The sequence below is a fragment of the Aythya fuligula genome, chromosome 2 (assembly GCF_009819795.1).
Source record: "Aythya fuligula isolate bAytFul2 chromosome 2, bAytFul2.pri, whole genome shotgun sequence".
NCBI classification, from domain to species: Eukaryota; Metazoa; Chordata; class Aves; order Anseriformes; family Anatidae; genus Aythya; species Aythya fuligula.
The window spans coordinates 42,536,175-42,562,028 of record NC_045560.1 but is presented as its reverse complement, the minus strand read 5'-3'; the positions used below and the strand labels follow the sequence as shown (position 1 = coordinate 42,562,028).

At 40.6% G+C, this 25,854-nt stretch overlaps 1 protein-coding gene across 9 annotated transcripts in view; it reads right to left on the bottom strand.

Moving 5' to 3' along the window:
* RBMS3 (RNA binding motif single stranded interacting protein 3) overlaps positions 1–25,854 on the bottom strand; it is a 694,738-nt gene that overhangs the window by 329,209 nt on the left and 339,675 nt on the right. For 7 of the 9 annotated variants that reach the window (XM_032183106.1, XM_032183102.1, XM_032183101.1 and 4 more), the window contains one exon: positions 12,105–12,274. In XM_032183106.1, the coding sequence (XP_032038997.1) occupies positions 12,105–12,274 (170 nt within the window). The remainder of the gene's footprint in view (positions 1–12,104; positions 12,275–25,854) is intronic. The other 2 variants (XM_032183103.1, XM_032183110.1) reach the window with 1 other exon arrangement.

Genomic DNA, 25,854 nt, shown 5'->3' with positions numbered 1-25,854 from the left:
TTGTCCAGCTATGCTCTCTAAATTGTGCCAGGATTTCTTTACATAATTCTCGCTTATGCTGGCTGGTGCTAGCCAAGGAAATCCTCTGCAGACAAGCAGGACGATCCCCTCCGCTGCAGGCTCCACAAACTCATGTGCTCTATGGAAATTTCCAAACACCTTGGCCCATCACGGGTGAGTTCAGGATAAAGTTTCAAGCCTGAACTCTATAATTTCCTGTCTTTTGCTAGTCTACACAACTCTTTAATGTTGCTAATATCATTTTTGTGGGTGTGATTGAATTACCCGCGACTCTCGATGCCAGCATTAGTGGATCTCCGTGTAACAGGAGAGCACGCCTTGCTGCTCATGCTGTTACTAAACACCATTACGCAGAGCAGCTGCAGACCTCCTGATTGCAGGACAGGAGGGCCACCTCATTAGGAGGTGATGGGCACTTCACTGATGGCACAGGGCCTCACCCTGAGCTCACCTCGACAGCCCCACGGGATGGCCTGCTGCAGCAGCAGCCCCAGCCAAACTACAAGTGCCCAGCCCCGGGAATCTGCTGACAGCCCTGGGACCCCGCTCGCAGGCTCAGCATCCTAAGTCCTGTGCGGTGCCGCCGTGACTTGGCACGCCGATGCAATAGAGATGTATTTGCTTGGCGACATTTCGACTCCAGGTGCAATGGAGGGCTGCTAAATTCTCTGCTGAGAGCCTGCCTCGCGCGCTGGTGACAGCTACTAACGAGTGGCGAGGTCCTTAAAATCCCTTTCAGGAGTCTTTGCAGAGAGATTAAAATGCCATGGGTGCGTTAGCCGGAGCGATCCTAGGACGGGAGATTTAATAGGAGTGTTCTCCTCAGCACACTTGCCCTGTTAACCAGAGGTTAGTAAACGAATGATAGATCCCCCTTTAGAGGGGAATCACACTTGGGAAAGAAAATGGGGATGAAGAAAGAGGTAAAGGAGGAAAAAATAAAAATAAACAACACAGGATGAGGAGTTCAAGGCTGTTCCATGTTGTTGGCTCCATACTGACCAAAATGGCAAACCCCTACACCCACAGATTTGCAATGTACTTTAGTCCCCCATCTTGCCACTGTGACCTGCCTCATCCTCATGCCTTGCATGCTGGCTGGTTTGGCTGCAGCCACTCTGCTCCAGCACCAGTGGGGACTGAGCTCCTGCCACTTGCCTGGCAGCCCCACATCCCCAGCACACCAAGGGAACTGCACATCAGGGACAAACAATCTGCTCTCCCAGCAAAGAGAAATCCTTGGTTCTTTACATTAAAGTGCGCTAAGAACAACCAAACAAATGCAGGAACCTAACAGGAGCTAACAGCAGCAAATCCATGTTTCCACAATGCCAGCTTTTTCTTACCACCCACAGAAAATAGAGATGAAGCAAGTACAGCCCCTAAAAGTGCTGACAGTATTTAACAGCTGCATCGTTACAGTCTGTCTCCCACATCTGTAAGACCTGCAGACACGTTAGTCCTATTCTTCCTGTAGGTAATGAGCAAAATCATGCCAGGAGTATATTGCCCTTCTTTTATTGAAATCCCCCTTAATGACTACTTGGTCATACTCCATTTTGTCCCATTGCAGCCACCAGTTTTCCTTCCCATTTAGAAGCAATTGCTATGAGTTCATTTTATCCAGGGAGTCAGAAGATTGCCTCATATGAATCCTTCAAGCTCCTTGAACTGGCTGTATGATTATATATGTGATAGGAATTCATTTGTCATGCAGTTCATACAGCACTTAATAAACTGTATACTAAAATATTTGTGCTAAGTTATCATGGGGTAATTATATCATAATATACATCATAACTGTACTCTATTTAACTGACAATTCTAAATTTGGTGTTGATTTAAGTAAAGGGGAGGGGACAAGGAACATTAAAGATTTGTAGAGAAATTAAATTCTAAAAAAAAATTAAAATAGGTATGGCTTGGATCCAAATTTCTAGCTTTTTAAAATGAAACTCCAAGGGTGCTACAGTTTTCTCACTGGATGGCTTTTTGTAACGCAAAGCTGAGGGTGGACAGACATCTGATTTATGGCCAAAGGTAATCAAAACCTCAGAGGTGGAGAGAAAAGCTTCTGGTTCTGACACAGCTTTGGTACCAGGGTGCCACAATCTCCACATACTCCTCATTACAGTCCTGCTCCAACACTATGCCAGCCTGTGAATATCACTTGTCCTGCTCAGGAACACAGATATTGCATTTCCTCCACTTAAAGATATACAAACAGATACAACTACATAAACTACACATAATACTAATCTCTATAAACTTGGAACTGATTTCTAACCTCAAATAATTATTTTAAAAAACATTTAAATGACCCCGCGATGTCATCAGTAGTCCTTGATGAAATTATCCAAAGGCTGGGGAAAACTATCTCGTAATCACAGACTTAAACAGTTCCATCTATTTTGATTATTAAAGAAAGAAGTCTGAAAAGTGACTTGATTATAGTGCATAAGTACATCTGGGAAGAAAATGTGAGGAGAGGGAGAGAATCTAAAAGGTCTTTGATATGATTACTCCAGGAACCAACAGGTGAATATCTACCCCAGAAAGTCGATTTGGAAATTGGTCAGAAATTCTCAACGGGGAGCATGGTTAGGCAAAGCAACAAACTGTTAGCCTTAGAGGTAGTTTTGCTATTGTTTTCCTATCTTCAGATGCAGAGGGGTGCTTTTCTGGAAGATATTCTTAGTATAAATAAATTACTATATTAGGTCTGAGAGCAAATGAGGGATATTTAAGGACCTGAATCAAGCAGAAAATAATGCTAGATCATCCCTTGGTCTCTTCTGGATCCTAAATTGTATGAATCCATGAATTATTTTATCCCTTTTAATTATTAGGTGCCTACTATAAAGAAGCCAAAAAGTTAATGTTCATTTTGAATCAGTGAATTACAGAAAATAATTGAAGTTTCATAATTGGATTATAATCCCAGGAGTACATGGAAATGCTGAACTGAAAAGATGAAGTAAGGAAAGCATGTCTGTTCCCCCACACACCTTTTTCTTTTTTTTCCTTTTTTTTTTTTGTGTGTGATCACCAGGCAGTAATAGCCATAAATGCTGCACTTATTACCTGTATGACACTGAAACAATAACATGGCTCTGATCTTGCAATAACTGCTCTTTGAACAGACTGCTGTGCTTCCACAAAGCTCATGTGACACTGGGTATCTCTTGGCAGAAAGCTTTTTTTCTGAATAGAACCTAAATTACCTAAATTGTCACATGGCTGTTACCTTCTTTATTTTATTTGAGGTTGCCACCAGATGTTTTTCACATAATCCAGGAGAACCAGAAGCAGAATCCAGAGGTCTCCGCTTTCTCTGCAGCTCGTGACGGGGACACACAAAATACACGGCCAAAGAGAAAACCTTTTCAGTGAGATCAACATCTTTTAAAAATTAAGCTGAAAACATTCCATCTTTCTGGTCTCCGTTTTATAACGAGGCAGACAGAAAACCTCTGACGCAGTTGCAAAAATTCTAAGAAATTCCCTCTCTAGTGAACATCTTTTGAAAAAAATCAGACTTCTTAGCTTTTAATATAAATCTAGCGGCAGTGCTTGTCACACAAATAATTCTGGGAAGTTACCAAATACTTGGAATGAAGAACATTGCATGCTACATAGCACAGAGCTCTTGTCGATGCTTGTTTGGAATGGTATGGGAAAGGCTAGCAGCTGAACACAATGACATTTTTGTTTTAGTGCTGATAATATTCAATAGCTTTGCCATCAAAGCTGGCCTGCCACTTCCGCTTGTATAGAAATTACAGCCACGTCCTAAGATTCCTGCCATTAGCTGGAAGCAGTGCCCAGGTTATTCCTGTTTAGGGAGGGAACAGGGGGGTTATTAAGCGTTGCTGGTATTGTTTCCTTACAGCACAGCTTTAGGACAACATATTTGTCAAACAGCTGGAACCTTATCTGCAGCGTACCTTCTAGAGAAAGGCTACAAAAACTTTTTTTTTTTTTTGTAGCTGCACATATGTCAGAACATGAACGTTGTCTCCATCATCCTCTAAAAGTCGGTGACTCCTAAGGAGGATAAACAACATCCCACTTGGAGAGCTTCCTTCTCCACACTCCATGCATTTGTACAGCCATCATTTCTGCCCTCCCACTGCTGTTATCAATTCTCTAAAGACAAGAGCTTGGAAAGACCCACTGAAGTAGACACTGAAGAATTTAGGACAACTAATACCAAAAATGCAAACAAATATAAAAGAGGGCAGGGTGAGCTTCAAAACAGAAGAGCCAAATACAACCAAAACTTTCCTTGCCACAATTCCCATAAAAGACAAAACCACACAAAGGACAACAGTGTGGTAAATAAACAGAAATATCCCTTTTTAGAGGGGGATCACTCTGGAGAAAGAAAATGATGCAAAGGGAGAGGTAAAGGGGGAGGAAATAAAAAAAATAAAAAAAAAAAAAAAAAAGGAGGAGGAGTTCAAGGCTCTTCCATGTAGTTGGCTCCATACGCATTGAATTGTCCCAGACAGTTCAAACACCCACAACCTCTGCCAAATCATTAGTGCATCGAAGGAACCTCCTCACTGGAAAGCAGAAACTGAGCATCTAAGTTTTACAAACTGCCTTGGGAGGGACTGGAAAATTCAGACTCTACAGTCTCACAATCATGATGGCTCTTCAACAGAGCAACACCCACATTACAAAACCAGACACTTGTCTGACAGACAGAGCCTATCTGTCCATTGGATACTTTACAAGTTCTGAGTGTTTTCAGGTTCTTAAACACTTACAGCAATGAGGCGAAGAAAGCCCCACGGATGGACCCAGTGGTGATGCCATGGTTGACTGGCTGTGCACAAAATATGCTGGAGAAATGTTGAAAGGAGGAGGACAAGGAAAGACCGGGAACACACAATCTCAGAACAGGTCAGAAGCAGCTCATTAAGTGTGTTTGCCCTCTTTCTATCTCAACACCCCTCCTGCACAGTAAGCAAAACAAGTGGCTGTTACAGCCATGCCCTTCACACGGCTACACAGAAGACTCAATATTCCTGTTATGAACCCTCTGTTTTTGTGTGCGCGTGTGTTTTTTTCCCAAGGACTTTAATTAAAATTCATCAGAAGAAATGTTTTCAGCAGCAGTGTCTGAGAATGCTGCCTCCTCCCCTATCTTCCATTAAATCAGGTTCATCCAGCTTGAAAGGAGATGAGAAACTCTCACTGACACTCTGTCACACTCCAGTGAAAAGACGGGCACATTCAAAACAGGGAAGAGTGCAGGTGCTCATTTATTACTTTACGCAGATTATTTTTCTGCCTTTCTTCCTGACAATGCGAACGTTCACATCCCAGATGGAGCTCTCTGTGCTGCTGTGGGCATTTGCTGACCTAGGGTTTTGTTTTCCCTGATGAAAGAGGATAGGTAAGAAAAGGATCAGCTCGCTGCTTACTGGGGCAACTTTAATGTTTGTTTCTAAATAGAAGACATTTGGAGATTATTGTAATGGGGAATGAATATACAAACTTTTTTTTCAATAACAGGTGAAGTAGAAAAACACCTGTGCACATCCACACCCATATTTACACCTCGCAAAGAGGTACTGTCTGTATAACTGAGTACAAAACTGCAAAACAACTCCGGTGTAATTCAAGTTCACCGAAGCATACCCTTTTGGAGACAGGGAGCAACCCCTAAGTGTTTCTAGCAGCATTAGCAAGGACCATTACTATGAAGATGTTTTCAGTGATACAAATAACAAATCACATCCACAGAGTCACGTTCCTTCTCTTCTTCTGTGCCTACTTTAGGCATCCTTAATGTTCACCATTAGGTTGCTGACCTAAAATTAACCCGGAATTCATTTTTTCTTCTCTTTCTTAGCCATCTTAATCTTCTTTCAGGAAGTCCCTGATACAAAGTGAAAGAACTTGTGAATAATACAGATATCCCCAAGCAGGCCCATCACTGTGTTTCAGCCTGATCTGAACAGACACATTAAAGTGAGAGGAACAAACCCATGTAGTTCCCTCATTGCTTTGAGTCACCGTATTTAGCCCAACGGGGCACCTTTGCCCTATTTGGTCCAGTGGTACACCTTTCCCAAGGCCTTCCTGTCCTGATTTCACTTGGAAAAACAAAGCAAATCTATTTATGATTTCTTGTTGTTGCTGATTGCCTGTTTGTTTTTTCCTCCCCTTGAAATATGGGCATTTCTTTGCTTCCCATGAACATTGATCTCTTCAACAGACTCACAGCTCTCTCAAAACCATTCACAGTTCTCGTGTTACCAGGATATACTGACCCAAAATATCCACTATGGTATAAGCAGGAACTAACCTATATGATACCCCATGGTTCCTATACAAGCTAATCCCACTGAGTGAGCGCTCTCACCCTCATACCCTTTCAGTCTCTGAAGTATTGCAGAGTGTCAAGTGATTCTAATTATAGGAGAGATGTGGATTATGTATTTTTATTATTATTATTCATTTTTAATTAAAAAAATCACTGTACTGCTACACATCACAGACAGTATGTGCTTTGTCTTCACCAGGGCCAGGATAAGAGCACCAATTTACACTGGGTAAAAATTCCTTGCAGAACATGGGGCTTATTTTAGGATTTTTTTTTGATCTTTTTGGTTTTGAACTCGTTATGGAGATTTTATTTAGGTTAAAATTTATATAATTCATAGAAATAATTTCTAATTAACATACTAATGCAGAAAAAAAGAAAGGGAGGAAGCTCTCTCCCCACACCTTCTTGTCATCAGTTCTCATATAAAACAAACTTATTTTCACAAAAGGAAAATAAGAAAAGAATAGCCAGGAGTTTCAAACTCTTCCTGCCTTAACGCATGGCAGAACTGGCTATCATGAGTTTGCCATAAAGCTCACTCTAACTGAAAATGTCGTACTTGTTGCAGCTATTAACAGGAGACCCTGTCCTGAAAGGCACCTTGAACCCCACTGAAACCTCAACACACTCAGCAGTTTTCTGTGGGGGCAAAAGGAATGCACAGAGTTCATTTCAAAAATAGTCCAGCATTTAAGTAATGTGTGTATTTTCAATTAATAACCACAGTTACATTATCCTTGGGGCTAGCCCTTTAGCAGAATCCAAACAGCAGCGGTCGGAATATTTATTCAGAGGTTCCACAGGGACAACACCAAGGACGTTCTGCATGGGATGAAAGGCTAAAGTCTCACACTCGATGACTTGCCAAGGAGACAAATCATGACACCTTCAGCCATAAATACAGAAATAAATAAATAAATACAACAACAAACCAAGAACAAAAACACATCTTGGGTAATCTGTACAAGATATGGATCTAGAAACTATTCAGAGAAAGAAACACTCATGGCAATCATGATCTGGTATAGATTTCCCATATCTAGAATACCATATATCTCTGAAATTCTGGTTCATTGTCCACAAAAGACAGCTTGACCAGCATGCAGACTTGCTGCTCTTTAGGTATGGCTATTTTTCCCATTGGTGATTTAATTAAGTCCTTTTATTTTACCCTGGATCACAAAGAAGTCCAGACTTGGTGAAGGACGATGAGATAGCTAACCCAACCAAGAGCAATAAAGCAGATGGAAACAGCAGATTCCTGAAGGTATGCTATTGGTGCAAGCAGGGAGGATTCAATCAGGATAAAAACATAAGCAAGCTGAAACTATCAGGCTTCAGAAGTTTTAAATAGCTTTCTTTAAGACTATGGACTGGGCATGAAAAATTCATGACTTACTCAATACTGACAGGGATTATTTTTTCAATACATTCCAATGTCTTAATAGTGCACTGCACAAGGTTGTTGTTGTTGCTCATTTATTATTGTTTTCTTTTAGTCAAATGTTGTTTTTTAAGCCAACTTTTCAGAATTTTGTGTTAGTCGGGGTGGGGGGAAACAGGACACATGACACACAAAAAGGTACTTTTAATCTCTTTTCCCAAATTCCCTGTCTGTTTTCCAAAAATTATTTTATCTATTTAAAGAGTCTGGGGACTGTCTTCTTCAGTGCACACATGTGAGAAAAGACAGACAGAAAGACCAAAATCCTTAGAGGGAAACTGCAAGTTTTTGAAAAGAAAAATTTTTCTAAGTAATAAAGCTTAAATGTTTAATTTCTGTGTGAGTTTTCTTTCAGCCCACCTCCACTGGGACATACTTAGTAAGAATGTGATGTGTCCAGTACACCAACGAGGGACTAAGCCATCTGTGTATGTTTTTAAGAGAATTTTGGAACTCTTCTGGATCAAATACAATACCATGCATGAAAATATGAGTGACAGATTATGAATATTTCAAAGAATTATTAATATTTTGCTTGTACAGAGATATATTTCTCTCTATAATGTACAATTTTGCATGTTAAGTTTGGTTATATTTCCTTTTGATGACGAGCATATTTTGACCAGAATGGATGGTACTATTACAACAGCAGTAACTGCACCTCAGAGTAATAAATGCCAGTGATAAATCTAAAATTATTTTGATGGAATATTTAAAATCAAATTTTTAGATTAACAAGTTCTGATGATCAATATGCTCACAGATGGGTGTGAAGCCTCTTTAAAAATAAAAATAAACATAAACATCAAGAAAGGTTAAGAGAGGCCATGGTCCATTTTTGGAAGTCTCTTTACTTGCTTTGTATGAAAATCCTGGAAAAAGATACGTATGTAAAAGAGTAACATATTCTTGCTTGCTAAATAGTCCTATTCACTCTTTTTCAACGTAACCTTTGACAGCATCATTGTATAAAGTCCCAAAAGGTACAGTAAAACCTAGCAGCTGTCTACTGCAAAAGAGAATTTGATGCAACTTTGCTGGACACATGTTAAACCAGATACCAAGGATCTCAACCACACACAGAAAGAAAATTTCCAGTAGCATTTTTTTTTTATTTACTCAGTTACTGTACAGCCTATGATGACTTGCTTTCTTTTAGTTATATGAACAGTTTGACAGATTACCGTGACAAGGTTACTCTTAAATTGATAAAAGGTTTGATAGTGTCGGAACATTTGTCAGAAATGTCTGACACCATGTGTAATGGACTCTGCACTTCAAGCATCAATGGTACTCCAGTCTGCTGTTTTCTGTTTAACGTGCAATATGTACCACCTAAAAACACACAGCAGAAATACAGAAAAGCAGGCAGAATTCACCGAGACAGCCCCTCAGTTTATCAAAAAAAAAAAAAAAAAAAATCCAATGAAAGTGTTCTCTTCCATAACCACCTGGCAAAAAGCAATTAAATTGAAAAAAAAAAATAATACAATGTTAGGCGTCACATAGAGGGTGGCCTTCTTGCTGGAATAAACCTGGAAATGGGATGTGCTATGATAAATACACATAGCCACAAGCATTTTCAGCATTCCCTGTACTTCTGAGAGAGAAATATTGTGTTTTTAGAACATCATTCCTCAGACCTGCCAAATGTCAGACACTGCAAGTGACAGTTGTACTGCTGGCAGCCTTGTCTCATGCTGGAGCAGAGGAAATGGGTTCAGAAGAGCTCACTTTAGGCACTGGCAGCTAGCCTAGGGGAACCAGTGTCCATAAACTAGCTTTGGTGAATACCTTCCTTCAAGGCAGCTCTCCAAAAACCCTGTACTGCAAATAATACAGTGGTTTACGGAATCCAAATTTTCACCTCATATCCTGTAACAAATTACACCATTACTTCTATGCAGGAAGCCTACAAGCTAGCACCTTCTGCTGTTTTGTGAATACTTAATACACTAAGTCTTTAGTATGTGTATTATCTTTCGTTTGCGTGGTGAGACCCCAGTTTTATAAGCTAAGAGAAAATGTGTATAAAAGACAACTGTTTCTAAAGACACAAATGTATGTCTTGCTCATGTAGCAGCAGATTGCTGTTACACATACTGCATGTTTTGAAAACAGTTAAGAACAATGGGATCTAGACATTAATTCATCTCTACTATGTAACCAACTGCAAAGGTAAAGAAAATGTCTTGCAAACTATTAAGAATCTATATGCTGTCATGACAAATTCTTCTATTTTCATATATTTAAGTTTTCCTATGTCATCTTTCCTTTTTGCTTTGCTAAATACCTTTAGCACTCTTAAGAAAAAAAAAAGAAAAAAAAAGAAAAAAAGAAAAAAATAAGAACAACTATCTGGTTTCTCCTCACTTCCACTCAGCCAAAGGATAGAAAATCAGCAAAATAAATGTCAGCATTTTTCTTAAAGAGCATCTGTTCACACAGGAACTCCATGATAGCAAGACAAAGCCCTCTAATCACAGACCAGATTAAGTTTAGTGGAGCACATTAAAAATTGCCAAAGGAATTTGCCAAAAGGAAACTCTCAGTTGATGTGCATTTCCCATACGAGGACAAAGGGGTAGGGACGCTTTCTCTGAGCTGGATTCAAGGAACCCACAGCCATCTTATGCCTCACACCATGACTGCAGCACTAAGCGCTGCTGCCATGAGGCTCCTGTAGGAATAGTTAGTTCATTCCTGATCAGCTGCTCAGCTGAAAGCATTTGTCTGAACTTGGAAAGGGTCAGGCTGCAAGACGATGTCTAGCAAAATAGCTTTCCGAATGTCAGCAGAGCTACAGTCAATTTATACCTGCTGAGGATCTGGCCCTTGAACTGGGATTATCTGTGACTGTCACAAGTGGGAAGTGTCAATGGATATGGTTCGTACAAATGTCAGGCAGGTATACTAACAATTCCACTTGCATCCAATATGAAAAATCACCAGCATGCTATGCTGCTGTGAACAGTGAACCACTTCAAGCTGTATTGACTTCAGCAACAGAAAGTCACAGGGAAGAGTCCCAAGCTAACATCATTTTCTTAAAGTTCATATATCACTTCAACAAGACTTCTGCTTCCACTCCTGCTCAGTCAGGTATGCATAAGGTATATTTTGGGAGGTGCTTCAGCACTTCTGGTGCAGGAAGTGCAGAATGACATAAATGTAACATCCCATTACATATTTACTCCTATTCCAAACTTCAAAACAACAGCAATTTGGGTTCAGGTCAGTAGATGAGCCACAGACTGTTCCTTACTTCACCAACATCCATTTTTGATCCCTATTTGAAATGCTGATGTGCAATGAAAAAATATCAGAGATGTTGTTGTTTTTAGGAAGAGACTATTGTATGACAAAAGCACTGCAGTTATGTATCAAAGAGTGGGTGGATTTTTATTTCTTTAAATTTCTCGACATTTTTATTTTTAACACAAAAAAAACATTACCCTAAATTCTACCCAGGTGATCTCTGCTTGGAATCTCAAACTGGATTATCCCCCTCCCACATCACCGATAACAATAGAGACATTGGAAGTCCAGTCAGGTCTTCATATCTACCCTTAGTGCCCACTAATAGGTCAAGTGAGAAGGGTTAGCCAGCTGCAATGTTTTTGGAAACAGCTCTGTTGATGATGCATGAGGAGCAAAGAGCTCCTTCATACTTCCTTTCCAGTTTTAACAGTGTTAAAACACAACAAAATTGATATTTATCAGTAGAAACTGTAAACATGACTCTAGAGATAACAGGGAAGTAGAAGGTGCTACTTTCTACATCATCAGTTCTCAGTGGAACTGCAGGTAATGAGATGTTTGCTACAAGGACACCTTCCACAGTTTTCATACTTCTCAATCTCTGAGCCCAGCAATGTGTGACACAGCAATTGAAAGATGTGATAAATGACTGAGGTGGGAACACCCATGTTTTGTTGTGCACGAGGTTATGATTCACAGATTATTGTAACTATAAAATCTGTCATTAGGGAGGATTTTTTCCCATGCAAATTTCCTTTTTTTTTTTTTTTTTTTTTTTTTTTTTTTGTTAACCGTAAGAAAGAAACCAGATAAATATAAGTTTATGTGAAGGTCCTCATCATCTCTCCGTCCCCTAAAACTCATTACCAGAAGGTTTTCAACAGGCATTCATTATCTGTTCAAACTCGAGGAATAATGGTTAGCCTTCAAGCTCATCAGTGTTCTTTTTTTTTGTGGATAAACTCAAGTGTTAAGTGAAAGGCCAGCTTTAACATTTTCTTGCCCAAAGACACCGAGTATTTTAACTGCACTTACGGCTGGCACAGCTTGATAAGGTCCTGGTCAGTGGTGCCGGGTGGAAGGCCTCGAATGTACAGGTTGGTTTTACTCAACTGCTCTCCACTGCTGTTGTTGCTGCTGTTGTTGCTGCTGTTTGTGCTGGGGCTGGGAGGAGCCATGGGGTGGGGAGCTGGTGCATAGGACTGCTGGAAACAAAAACAGAAAAGAGGCTGTTACTGGGCTTTGTCCAGGTAGCAATGAATGAAGGGCATTCCCCTCCTGTCCCCCTGCCCATCTCCAGCCACCCGCTCCCATAGTGCAGGCACCCAACCTGGGCCAGCAACACCCCTCGGAACACAAAACTGGGCCGAGATTTGGGGTTCAGCCAAGGCTATAAAGTGCCTTATTTCACCCTCCGTGCTATTGTTTAGAGTGAAATTAAAGTAGCTCAATTATGAATCTATTTTATCTAGATCCCAAAATTAGCCTCTGAAATGATGGATACTCAGATGTAATTAGCATTACAGAAAGAAGTTAAACACAATCTGCTTTAAGAATATTCCGAGATAAAAATAAGAATATCTAGCCAAAGGTATGGGAGCTGATACCAGAAGCCTAAGCAATCTTTCCTAAATACAAGGAGCCTCCAGTGCACACAGAGCCAGGTGGCAAGGAGCTAGGCAGCCTGAGAGGGGAAGAAACAAAGCAGCCTGGAAACACTCTGTCATTACATTTCTTTCACAGCAGAAAACAGGGTTTGGAAAATAAGGTCAGGATAGCACCTCCCGCTCTTAGGAACTTACCCACTTCTGAACAACCACAAACCACACACAACCCACTGAGAAGCATCACTTCAGAAGGGAGGCATTCCCACGGGGGAGAACAATATGCTCTCCTAATGCTCTGGAAAATACATGCTCTGAAAGAAGATGCATCCTCAGGCTATAAAAATTACCTAAGCACCTCCGATATGGGGAAAGAGTACTGAATTTAAGTTGTTTCAACCATCCCCAGCTCACTGACCATCAGCGTGCCTGCTTGCCTGCCAAGAGAGAGGGCTTGGCAGGGAGAGGATGGCTCCTGCCACCACTGTCACCTGCGTGGAAAAGCCGAGGCACAGGTGAGCTGGGGCATGAGGTGGGGAAAAGCTGGTTTCTGCAAGAAAATCAGCATGTTCTGGTAGCAGAATGCATGGATGCAGCTGCAGGTAAATGGTGGGTCAATGCTAAGCTAACCATGGTGTGCTAATGGCCTAATAAAGGCAAACCATATGCGATTTTCATTATAGTAGCAGTGACACTTTAGTGACTTCTGATATATGCTAGTTCTGCACTTAGGCCCCGAATAGAGAAAATATTGAAGGCTGTAAGTAATTCTGATCATGCTAATCAACTGTCCCTTTCATTTCGGTGGCCCTACTTTAGCGCTCATAATTATGTACATAAGAAATCAGAGCCTTGGTAGGAGGATATTTTTAAATTAGTGGCTTTAAACTCTTTCAAACAAGCCTCTTTTACCTAGATGAGTCAAAAAAAAAAAAAAAAAAAAAAAAAAAAGAGAGAGAGAACTTAAAGGGAGCATCAGTGATTGGTGAAGCTCAGAGGCTTTGATGAAGCACAAAGCCCCGTGCTTCTTGCTGTGATGCCTTTCCCGCTGTCTTCTCCCTTCTCCTCCCCAGTTTCTCTCATGCAAACCAGGTCGGTGGGCACAAATCATTTGAGTGTTAGGACAACACAATTCCTCTACAATCCAGCTGGGTTGTAATGCAACTCAAGTAGGATCCACTAAAAGGAAAAATCAGCTTAATAGACAGTGGGATCACCACACTGGCAAGTAATGACATTCACTCTCATCTCCAGTAACAGAGAAAGGGCAACGTGCTTCCTTCCCCCAGTATCTGTGCAGATACTTTTGCTGACAATCAAAAGCACTTAATGCATACAGATCATATTTCCCTGCACACACACTTTACCACTGGGTAATCCTCATCCAGCCGAGCTTCAATGTCATTCCCAGACACAGAGACTCGGAGCAGCAGCCCCGAGCTCCAGCACAGGGAACCGCCTTGGCTGCGCCCCAGTGCCACGGGCACAGCCGGGAAATCAGCTCCACGCCGAAGCTGTGATCACGCTGCAGACAATGGTAACCTCCACCAAAGGCATGAGGGCAAGCATCTTAAAACATCCTAGCTGAAAGCATATTTAAATCTCTGGACGCTCCAGGGCCATAGCAGAGGTAAATGTGACTGTGGCATTCATTTAGCTTGAGCATAGCACCAGCACAGGAAACGTCCCGTGGTAATTTTGCACATTTTCAAGATTGGTAATGTTTAAAAAAAAAAAAAAAAAAAAGTCAAGGTAACATTCTCACTCCTTTACCCTCCTACTTCCAAGTTTAACATACACACTGCATGCATGCGAATGACGTAAGGACACAAAGACAGAATTTTCTGCACGTCAATAAAGTGCTATGTACTTTAATTATTAATTGTTGTTATTATATATGTCTTAGCAGGGGATAATGGATAAATGGCCTATTCTCACACCAACCTAATAAGCAAGAAAAAAAATAATAAAGTGGAAATATACCTCTGAAATATAAAGGGCAATTTTCACTCTATTGTAAGATCTTTATCTTCACACAGAGGAAAGCACTAGGGGCCTAATTCTAATTTAAGCCTAAACCATTTTATCCCCCTCAGTAAGCTGAATGGGGACCTAGAAGTGAACCTGAATCGCATTTACACTGATTTTTAAGGCCACCGCTAATAATAATAATAATAATAATAAAAAAAAAGTCCTCGTTACACCCCAAGAATTAGGCCATGGGACAAGTTAGTCTCTCAAGTTAGAGCTGAAGCAGCCACAAGGCAGGCGCAAATGTCCAGGCTCACCACAGCACCCAGCGAGATGCTTCACGGGTTGGCGGAGATGCGGCTGTACTCCGCTTTGGAGGCTGCTGACCTTCTCAGACCAGCGAGCGCTGCTACGCTCCCAACCCTCTCTTCGCTAATAAATCTCAGGCACTGCAGCCCACAGTAATTTCCATGCACATCCAATACCCCAGAACAGCGTCCGCAGAAAGATTACAAAATTGCCTGTACTAGGGCTGATGACATCTTCTGGCCAGTCGCCAGGCTAAAAGCTTCAGGTCAGAAGAAAGCTTTGAATTCTTGTTTCGTGAGCCGAGGAGCACACGACTGATGGCAGAGGTATGCGTTTTGCCTCCAAATGAGCACAGGCTCTGTTCGTTGATCTCCACCTAATAAGGGGAGTGAAAGAAATGAATGGCAACCCGCTGATGATCCAAGATACAGCCCACTCGCTGTGGGATCCCACACGGTGCTCAAGGGGGGCAGCCTCATGCACCTGATGGCTGGATATTTGGGTCTGGTTCTGATATGGGCTCCCTCTGTGGCTGCAGGCAGTTAATGCAGTTAACTTCCATGACACAAGAGCCACGAGGAGCATAGCACTGACTCAAAATCCCTGCCACCAACTGCAGACATCTGGGAAAGAAGTTTTCCCAGCATGGCCAAGCACTGGACCTGCAGCACTAGGAAAAAAAAAATATTAAGCAAAATCTACATGGTTTACTTCAAAAGGCAGCTGGAATTTGGAGCCGACTTGGCCGTTAATTTTTCACATATCCAATGCAACCAACTCGTTTTTCAATTCTCATGCTTCATTATTCAATGGGGAGTGTGAGGAAAAGGAACCAGTTTGTAGATCATTCCAAGCAGCTTATTAATTTAGCACGGCTGGCTAATAGGATTTGTTTTCATCTTTGAAAAATGAATGAAATTTCTTCTTTTTCATTATTTAAAAGTAAGAAATTAATGTGCTTAATTCTTACGCAGTCTCAGGAATGCACCCTTGCTCTTACGCCCTAGCAGTGAGCCCTCTGAAACAAAGTGCCCCATGCGCACAGCTAAGCATCAATAATAAGACACCTTGGTCTTTCTTACTCAATAACCCAGAAATGCTGAACCAGAAGCCTCTTTGGTTACAAAATGAACAGCACTCCTCCTTCCAGCATGCAACCTCCTTTCTCAAGGATGGTATTTTTCTTCCCATGGCAACCATAGCACTCTTATGTAGTTTTTTGCCTGCTGCAAGTTTAGTCTAAAGCGTTCTTCTTCCAAAGCAATACACTCTTTAAAAAGGCAAATTTTAAATATTTTTCACATACAATTTCTTCTGGATGGGAATCACAGGCCCCAGATGCCAAGTTGTAGACTCTGCTTTATTAGCAGCAGCTGGCTCCTTGGCAGGCTTCTGAGGCAGTCGGGCTTGTGGTTTTGGAGTGGCCTCAGAGCCTAGGATGCAGCTGGACAGCTATGCTAATGGAGTAGCCAATTTGGTTGTATTCACCTTTGGTTATCCCAAGTTTGTACTCTTTTATCCACTTGAAAGCTAAGTCTTGGAAAGATTCCCCAATAACACCGATAAGTTGACTTTTCCTATCAAAGTACATATTTTTTAATAAAAACGTATATATATGACTCCAACATGCAGTTCTCCATTAAAACATGTGTTATTTAACCAATTGTGAACACACACAATCCATTTCACTTTGAATGGAGTGGTTTCCAGCTGCTAGCTTCATCTCACTTAGAGTCCAATTGCAACACAATTCCCTTAGCTCCTGATTGAGAAGATAAAATACGACAAAGTAAATACAAATAAATTGTGCAAATATCAGTTTACAGCTCACACTAGCAAACCTCTCTTCTGTTTACACCCTACTGTACAAAGAAGTAATTTCTGAGAGCTGGAGGGTTCTTGCTGGCCAATTATAGTAATGATGAGAGGATGCCACCAACTTACAGACCTGTTTATGGGGTTTTGTAGCTGATAGAATGACAAATCTCATATTAAGCCAACGATGATCACAGCTGAAGAGAAATCAGAGAGGCAGGGTAAATAGAATAAAAAGAATGAGATGAAAAACACAGCAACTCTTCTGCCTTAGGCTGGCATCCTCAATGAGGAACAGCACCACAAGGCAAAACGTATTTCATGTCCACAGCCAGGTAGAATAGAGAAGCAAGTAAGAGATGAACAACGGAACTGGCAACACAGAAACCTTCTGCATTTTTAGAAAGGCTGCAGTCAGAGGAGCTCAAGTCATAATTTTCTTCCAACGTGCCACCCCAAACCAGTCATTTAGATTCCTTATGTCTCAGTTTAGCCACCTGTAATGATTCTTCCTTACCTTTACGTGGCTTATATAATGCCCTGTGATTACTGAATGAAAGACTATCGAGGACTGCAATATTACTTAAAACCGGGGAAAATACAGAAATGTAACTTAACAATGCAATTATTCCTGATTCTTTTGTAGACAAAAATGATTTCTGCATACAATAATTTTGCTTCCCTATACCTAAGCTGAATGAAATCATTTCAAAGCTTAAGAAAATAAAATGCCAATTGAATTAGCTTTCTCATGGACTATATATATATATTTTACAAAACAAAATTAAACTTAGAATTATTGAATTACAAGTGTTCTCTTGCTTATGCTTCTTGTATATAATGAACATTTTTCTGTTACAAACAATATCTTTAGGCCACAGGAAAGAATTGTCATTATGTTTGGCTTACCTTTAATTTTCCTACAAAAACAAAAAAAATCACTTCTGAAAAATGACAATCGTTTAAAAATAAAAGCCCTCTAATTGGCACAATAGTCATTCTACAGTCTGATTAAAACTGGATTTTGATGGGTCAGTACGGTACTTTTTGAGATCTTTGTTTCACACACAAAGCTGCTGAAATTAGTAGGTTAAATACTCCTGAGGCTCGCAATTCCCTTGAAGCCAGCACGAAGCACTGAAGCTCCATAAAGCACAAACTGAGGAAGAATTTAGCTCAGTTTAAGCTCAGTCTTCTCTGCCCTAAAACACTTCTCTTCAAGTCATGACTGCCTATCTGGTAGCATTTAATAAACAGCTACAGGTAGACAATACATAGGAAGCATCCAAGGGAAGAGGAAGACCTTTATTGGACTGTACTTGCAAAGCGCGTCTCATTTTACACAATTCTACATCCATTTAATGCATGCAAATGCATTAACAACAAGCTTCTTGGCTGTCTTTAAGAGCACCGAAAGTTTACAACTGTTAACTAGGGTGACATAAACCAGAAGCCTTATTTTTGTTGTTGTTGTTGTTTCTCACTGATCGCAATATCTTCTGTTTCCCCTATGATTGACGTATTTCATTCGGCTGTGGAGTCAATCTGTACGCCACCCAATTTCCCACCATTATCTAACGGGAAACTTCAAAAGCAAATAGGCCAGGTGGAAAGCGGCTGATTTTGAAGTGTGATGAAGTTTAAAGAACAAAGTGGATTAGAGCACGTATTATTAGGATAGACTGTTGGCCATCGCTCCTGAGGATGAGCAGGCCTCAGCAAAAAAACAGTGGAAGGCCCAGGAAGGACGTAGAGATGGAGAACATCATTTGCAGGCTGAGAAGGCCCTGACAAACGCTGCTCCCTGGTTTTGGCCACTGCAAAAATGTAGCTGCAAAGGCACTGAAATCAGCCCTTTGCCCTCCCCTCCCTACATTTTGCTATACCAGCAATAAAACTACTCATCTCTCACAAGCGATTTTCTGTTCCCCCCGCACTGCCTGAGGCGCCGAGCAAAACTACAGCAGCTTCCCTGAATTTAGGGCCTCTCACATCCAGGCAGGAGGGTACAATTTAGTCCTTAGTACTAAAAAGCCAAAGGCTAGGAATGGAGCTGTGTCACCAAAAAATATTTTCCGCTCTGGAAAGTAACCTCCCTGGCCTTGTCCCCTCCCGTGTGCTTGGTGGCAGGAGGCCCCCGTGGCAGATCTGGAGCATTATTTATCTCCCAGCACGGGAGGAGAACCCTTCCATTGGATAAAGTATTTTGGCAGGTTGGCAACCTTGTAAACAATAACCTATATTCTTTGACATAAATTAGTGTTATTGCTTCATTAGCCGATCCATTCATATTTTATTGATGTACTGAAACTAAATGTGAACAGAACCTAGATCTTAAAAGTACTAAATCCGGGCAATCTGGACTATAAAACATTGCAATTCCCCCAGCAAGAGCACAGATCAAAATATGACAGCAATTACTGCCTGTGATACAACAACTTCATGGTGAAAAAATGGAGATAAAAGTAACTTTAAGTAAGCAGAGATTATTATTTGTGTTTACATTTCCAAACATTTTGGGGCTATGGTGATGAGTTTTCACTCCATCTGAAGTTTTGGAATAAAAACACAGACTGAAAATCTGATCATTTAACTCACCAAATGTTTGCAAAAACAAATGGGGTTTTGGTTCTAATAAGCTGAATTTACTCTCTAGGCATTTGTTTTCAAGTGGTAGACTAAAAGTGTCTTGGATATGAGACGTAGGAGGCATGTGCTGTGTTGTCCTGCTTCTCTGCACCCAGTCCACACATACCACCATGTCAACACTGATGCAAGAACCTGAGCATAACAAAAGCCCATCACATAAAACTGAACTTAAAGCTCAGAAGAGAAACAGAACATCTGATATAATCTTTCCTCTCCACACGAGAACTTAGTGAGCAGAGATCAGAAGCAGATGTTTTCGTGTTTTGTGGAACAAAAGACCAACTAAACCAACCAACAAAAAGGTTTGCTTTCTTTTTTTCGTCTTCTTCTTTTCTCCAAAATCTGAGAGATTTGCTCAGTTTGTCTTTCCTATGCAAGAATTCTGTGGGAAATCTGCCACTTAACGTGCAAATTGTTGGGATGGAGGAACCAGAGGTGGCAGAGCTCCCCAAGAACAGTCCCCATCACCTCCCCACCATGCCACAACACTTTTGTAGGTGTGTACGGGGCACCTCTTCCCCGTCCACCCAGCCTTATATATAAAGTTGAGCTGTGCCTCTCCTGCTGCGGCCAAACCAATCCACAAGATACAGAGTTTGGGAAGGGTCTGTCCCAAAAACAACAACGTGATGCCATCGGGGCAGAATTTGAGGCATTCCGCAATAGCTGGAGCTCGTGCTTCCCTCGGGGCCCTTTGGGCTACAGCAACACACATCCCAGGCCAGGGGCCAGAGGATGCCCACAGAAAATATGAGCCATCACAAGTCTCATCACGTTTTTGCTTCCAGTGCAAACTCCTTTTACAAGTACTTGATAGCAAACAGCTTTTAGAAAAAGTGCCAGTACGAGTCATTACAGCTGATACCTAACTCTTTGCATAGGGAGAGCCAACCTTATGAGACAGATGCCTGTAATGTCATTTAAAGGACAGCTAGAATGCCCTCTGACAGTAAGTTGATACTGCTGAGAGAAGACTGATAACAGCAGCTAGGATTTAGGCATCAGCCTACGGGGGTAGCTGGCCAAGGCGGTGCTGAGCACCCTCATGCTTGGGACAGCCCCGAGTGTGGCACCGCTGAAGGCAGCCAGGGCAGCTGCATGTGGGATCACCAAAAACAGCGCCACAGGAGGCAGCCAGGTCTGAAACCCCATGTTAGGTGTCCCTGTGTCTCATTTTAGGTACTCTGCATTCTTAAAACAAGTTGTCTGTGAAACAAAGTGAGATTTGTAATGAAGTCACCATTACATGAGCTACAACACTGTCTGGGTCCATGCAAAAACTGAGGTGAAGGAATGGATTTGCAAACCTTCAGGAAACTTGGTGATGAGGTGGATGTTGCAGGCCTTCATCCGGAGAAAAGCAGCTTTGAGCATCACACTACCAGAATCCCAGGCATACACAGCTTGTTTGGTACCTAGGAGGGTTGCCAAGATTTGCCATGACAAATTTTTGGACTTAAGCACTTGCTTTTTCAGCTAATTCACTGAGTGCTTGAACTCATATGCCAAGGGAGTTTCAGACAGATGAGTACTCTCCACTCTGTTAGTGGAGAGTCTTTCTGGTGTCCTACAAAACCTCCAGATTTCATGCATCAGGTATGTGAGGTACCGTGGGAAACGCTATTTAGTTTTCTTTGATTTAACAAGCATCTACTATAATTTACATTTTCACTTTTTTTCCAGACATCAATCAAATCTACTTGAGGCAAAATTTACTAAATAAACTAAATAAGGAATGCAAAAATAGAGAACCTCTTTATTGTACATTTGGGATTTTTAGAATTACACTCAATTTATTTACAGCCATTTCTATCTTTTTCTTTAAAATTCAACTTTCTATAAACGATGCTATTTTTGAGGGTTAATTTGCTCAAGCAGGCTGTGAAAGAGGGAAAAGAATAAGAAGAAAAATCATTCGCCTTTTAATCTATGAAAAAAAATATTTCCTTATTCTAGTTTCCATTCATACGCTTATTAGGAAATCAGACATACCTTAGACTGAGTGATAGTCTGAGCACTAAAGCCAACGGGCACTCAGGAGGTATCCTGTGTTCATACCAAATGCAGACTGAGCCAAAAGGTCCAAACTGATCAGACCACCCTCAGGCTTATTTGCCCTCCTCTATAACTAGATTTCACAGCAGCTATGGCCTGGCATGCACTTTGTTTTCATGGCTGGAGGTCCTGAGAATATCCACAGGTCTACGGAATGATGAACATCTCCCATATATTCTAATACTTAGAGTCATCAGAAGATTTCTTAGCAACCAGTGAGATTGCTTTCTGTTGTGTTTTTGTTGTTGTTGTTGTTGTTGTTGTTGTTGGGGTTTATTTGATTGATTTTCTTCCTAGAACTTAAATAAAAATTATTAACTTCTTTTGAAAAGTAAAAATCACACCTGGATGTCCACATTGTTGCAAAATCACTGAATCTGTGAATACATGCAACCCTGCTCTGCTGGTTATATATGTGAAAGACCCTTAATTGTTTACACTGTAATCCAGTATTATTTGAGCCCTTTGGCTTCTAATTCCTACTTCTTTCTTCAGTATCACAGTTCAGTTTCATTTGGTCAAAGGCATTCCCCCATCTCTGTTTTCTAGGACTTCTCAGAGCAAGAAAAAAAAATCTAGATTTACTACACAGTAAATTCTCAAATTCTTCCCATTTCTTCAACAACAGACTGTGTTTCTGCACTTGTCCTGAGTTTCAAATGTCATTTGACTCATGCACTCAGAAACGTTGACTCAATTAAAATATCCATACAAAGCTAACTCGCACTGTGGTAAGAATAATCTACCCTTTTCCCGATATCCTTAGAGTGGCTCATAACCAATGCAGAAACTTAATTTCATCGTGACAACTCTCTTTTCTCAGTTCCCTCAAATCATAATTATTTTCCACTAAGTGTTGTGGGATGATGAGCCAAGTATCTGGCTAACATACACAGATTCAGCTGAAGACATTTCACCCAAACCATTTTGGGCTTTGTGCCATGTACTTTTTCCACACTGTGCAGAATGTTACCAGGAACCTGAGCTCAGAGGTGAAGAGCAATGGGGGGACTCAGTTTCTTTGTTACTCATCTGTGTAAAATCCAACACCATATTAATTGGGATAATGAGGCACTTCTATTGCAAGTGGTATAAATTCAGAGTAACAAGATACATCTGTTAAAATTCCTGACACAACCAGAAAGGGAAAATAAAATAAAATCAAAAGATTCTAACACATTCATCTGTATTTACTACATTTTTCATCCAAATTATGTATTTTTTGATAAACAAGAGCTTAAATTTCCTTCTACACTGCAACATTGGCTCCAATTGCTTCTGTTAGCTTTCTGGCTTTTTGACCTTTTAATATTCTGCATTCACACATGATTTATTTTTTAAGTCTGCGTTTTTTCTCTGGAAAGAATATGCATTTGAAGTCATTTCAAATGTTAAATCAGGATAAGTAAAATTAGAAAGAAAATCTCCTTAATACATTCTGTAATAAATTTTGTACCAAGCTTCAGAACAGAAGCTTGAAGAATGTTAGCATGTGACTAGAATGTTTATATTTCAAATCAGATACGTATAAATAATCTAGAAGTCTTAGTACCAATTAATACCGCTGTCTCAGACTCATATGCACAAAATGTTGAGGAAGAGAAAAAGGAAATGAAAATCTAATGTTAAAAAAAAATATATATATATATATATACATATATATATATATATTATACATATATATATATTGCTTGCCTTCTGTTGGAGATGATCTGCTCTACTGATGAGAGGAGAGCAGTGGATGTTGTTTACCTTGACTTTAGCAAGGCTTGCAGCATGGTCCTCCCTTAGCATCCTTGTAGTCAGAGGAAGGCATGAGCTGGCTAGCTGGCAAGTCAGGCTCCCAGCAGAGTTGTCAAAGGTTTGACGTCTAAATTCTCAAAGGCTGAAACTGTGGTCAGTAATTTGGTACCATCACCAGCAACCTGGGTGATGGGAGGGAGTTCACCCCGACCATGTCTGCAGATAACACCAAGCTGGAGAGAGTGGCTGTCTCTGGCAAAAAAAAGTGCTGTCTCAAAATATTAATACGAACACTTGCAGCGCTATCGGAAAGAGCTACTTAACACAAAACTCTTTCACCTCATGCATTATATATGCAGAAAACCCTCCAAGTTTACTTACAGAACAAATGTCTACTAAGTGATTTCTGCAGGTGCAGATACATCCTATAATCAAATTCAACTGCACACAAAGGATTTACTAAAACGGATATATCCCAACTTTATTCCTCTGCTATGCTTTGACCTCAAGTTTAGGTCATTTGCTTAAGTCAGTATTAAACAACAATGTTCCACACAGATTTCAGCAGTAGTAGCATTTATATTAATGCAATAACCTTTGGTTAAAAGAATTAGAAATGCTGAAAAATCCTATTCCTTGGCTTCTTTGGAGATCTACAGTGTGGTCTTAAGAAAACACTGTCTAAGAAAAAGCAGTACCATTTCAGGTGCAGCCTGTTTCTGAATCATTTGAAATGAAATAAACTGTCAGGTCTTTACAGATCTCTGTGACTAGAAGTTACACAATTAATGCCACTGCCAGCCACCATCAGATAGTCAACGCTCAATTTTGGCAAGATTTTAAATTAAATTCCAATCCGCTTTCTTTCTGCTTCTTAAAATGGGGAATACAATCTGACTGCCCCAAGCAAATCAAGGCAAAGTTTTCAAGGGGCAGCGTGCTCAGACCAGGTACTCAGAGTGTCTAGTCACAATCTCAGACATTAAATGCTGCCCACAATAAGTAAGTGGTAAGTACAAGACTCCATTTTTGGATTTTTTTTTTTTTCCCAATAAAACTTGAAAATTGACTTCCTTCAGTGATCATAACAGTGTAGAAGTATACTGAAAAAAAACAATCATCATGCACTGCAGGTCTCCAAGGTCCGTCTGAAGACAGCTGCAGGTCTGAGTCCTCACTGCACAAGGAACTGAACTATCACTAAATACCTCTGCAAAGGCTGGGATCTTGTGGAAAGGGGAATATACTTGATCAAATATTTGAAAGACCACATGGTAATGGATACTCACACAGGATCCAAATCTAAATTGCACAGGCCCATGAAGCCCAGCATTTCTTAACTTCCAAATCTTTAACGGTATAACCTTAGCTTCCTTTAACATAATTAACAGTATCTGATTATAGAAGCTGACAGTTACTTTACAGAAGAAACACCACGTTTGGGAAAACAAAAAGCTCACCTAGCAGAGAGCTTTACATCTGAGGCTTGCTAATAACAGGTGTTTTGGGAAATGCCATGAAAACAGCAAGCACAAAGTAATTATTCCCAGTGCATCTTTCACTTTGGGACCTCCGAAGCAGAGGCCACACACAGACTATCAATCTAACAGGTGATGAAGTCCCTACCTCTTCCCTAATAGTAGGACTTTAGTCCTCAAAAACCATCCTGTGGGAATCAATTCTACAACTTAATTTGACATTAAAGAAAAAAAAAATCGTATTTTAAATCTGCCATAATAACAATAACAAGAGGAACAGTAATAGTTGGTGCTTCCTTTCCCCAGTTCTTTAGTTATAAGGATATAATTTCACAGTGGTTCTTTTCACACCTTCTTCCTGCTATTCACAGCATTTTATGTGGAAGTCTACCATACTGCATCCCGTGTCTTTCATAGATAATCCTCAAAGAGCATGGAGTGGTAGCAGACACCCAGTCAGGGGGATTTCTATCCCATTTTTTTGCAAGTAAATAGCAACATTGTCAATACAGTGATGCATGTGCCAAAATACAGAGGCAGGTTATTATAAGTGTGAGATGTTTTTAGCACACTTTGAAAAATAAATGTCTATCTATATTAGAAAACATTTCTTCTTAGGCATTCTTCCAAAGAGGAAACAAAAAAGGAACCCTAGGCTAAAAATACATAGTCTTTTAACTGTACCAGTGTTAAATATCTGTGCCATCCTTGAAATGCCTAATATTTCAGTTTTGTTCCCATAGGAAACAATAGCTTACCACTTAATTTCCTATCTTGAATCCTAGGCTAATGCAGTTTTTACAGGGCAAAAAGTCCTTCCATGAAGGAAACATTCCTTTATCAAGCTGTTATTTATTTCACTTAGGTCCAGTTGACATTGCAAATCCCTCATCCTATCACTCCCGCCAGATGACAGTCTGCAGCAGAGGAGAAGATACATGCAGTGCCACGGCATCCCTGGGACTGACCCTGCCATAGCTGCCATATTGAACTGGGCTCATCCTGCCTCCTGCTCTGGATCCCCATGCTCAAGACCTCATCCTGATCCCAACACATCTGAAAGAAGCTCTCTTACCACCAGACCTTTGATAATCGCTGTTCTGATGAGGATGACCACAATCAGAAAGTGCCTGTTTAGGCTGTACAGTAAGGGTGTCTGAG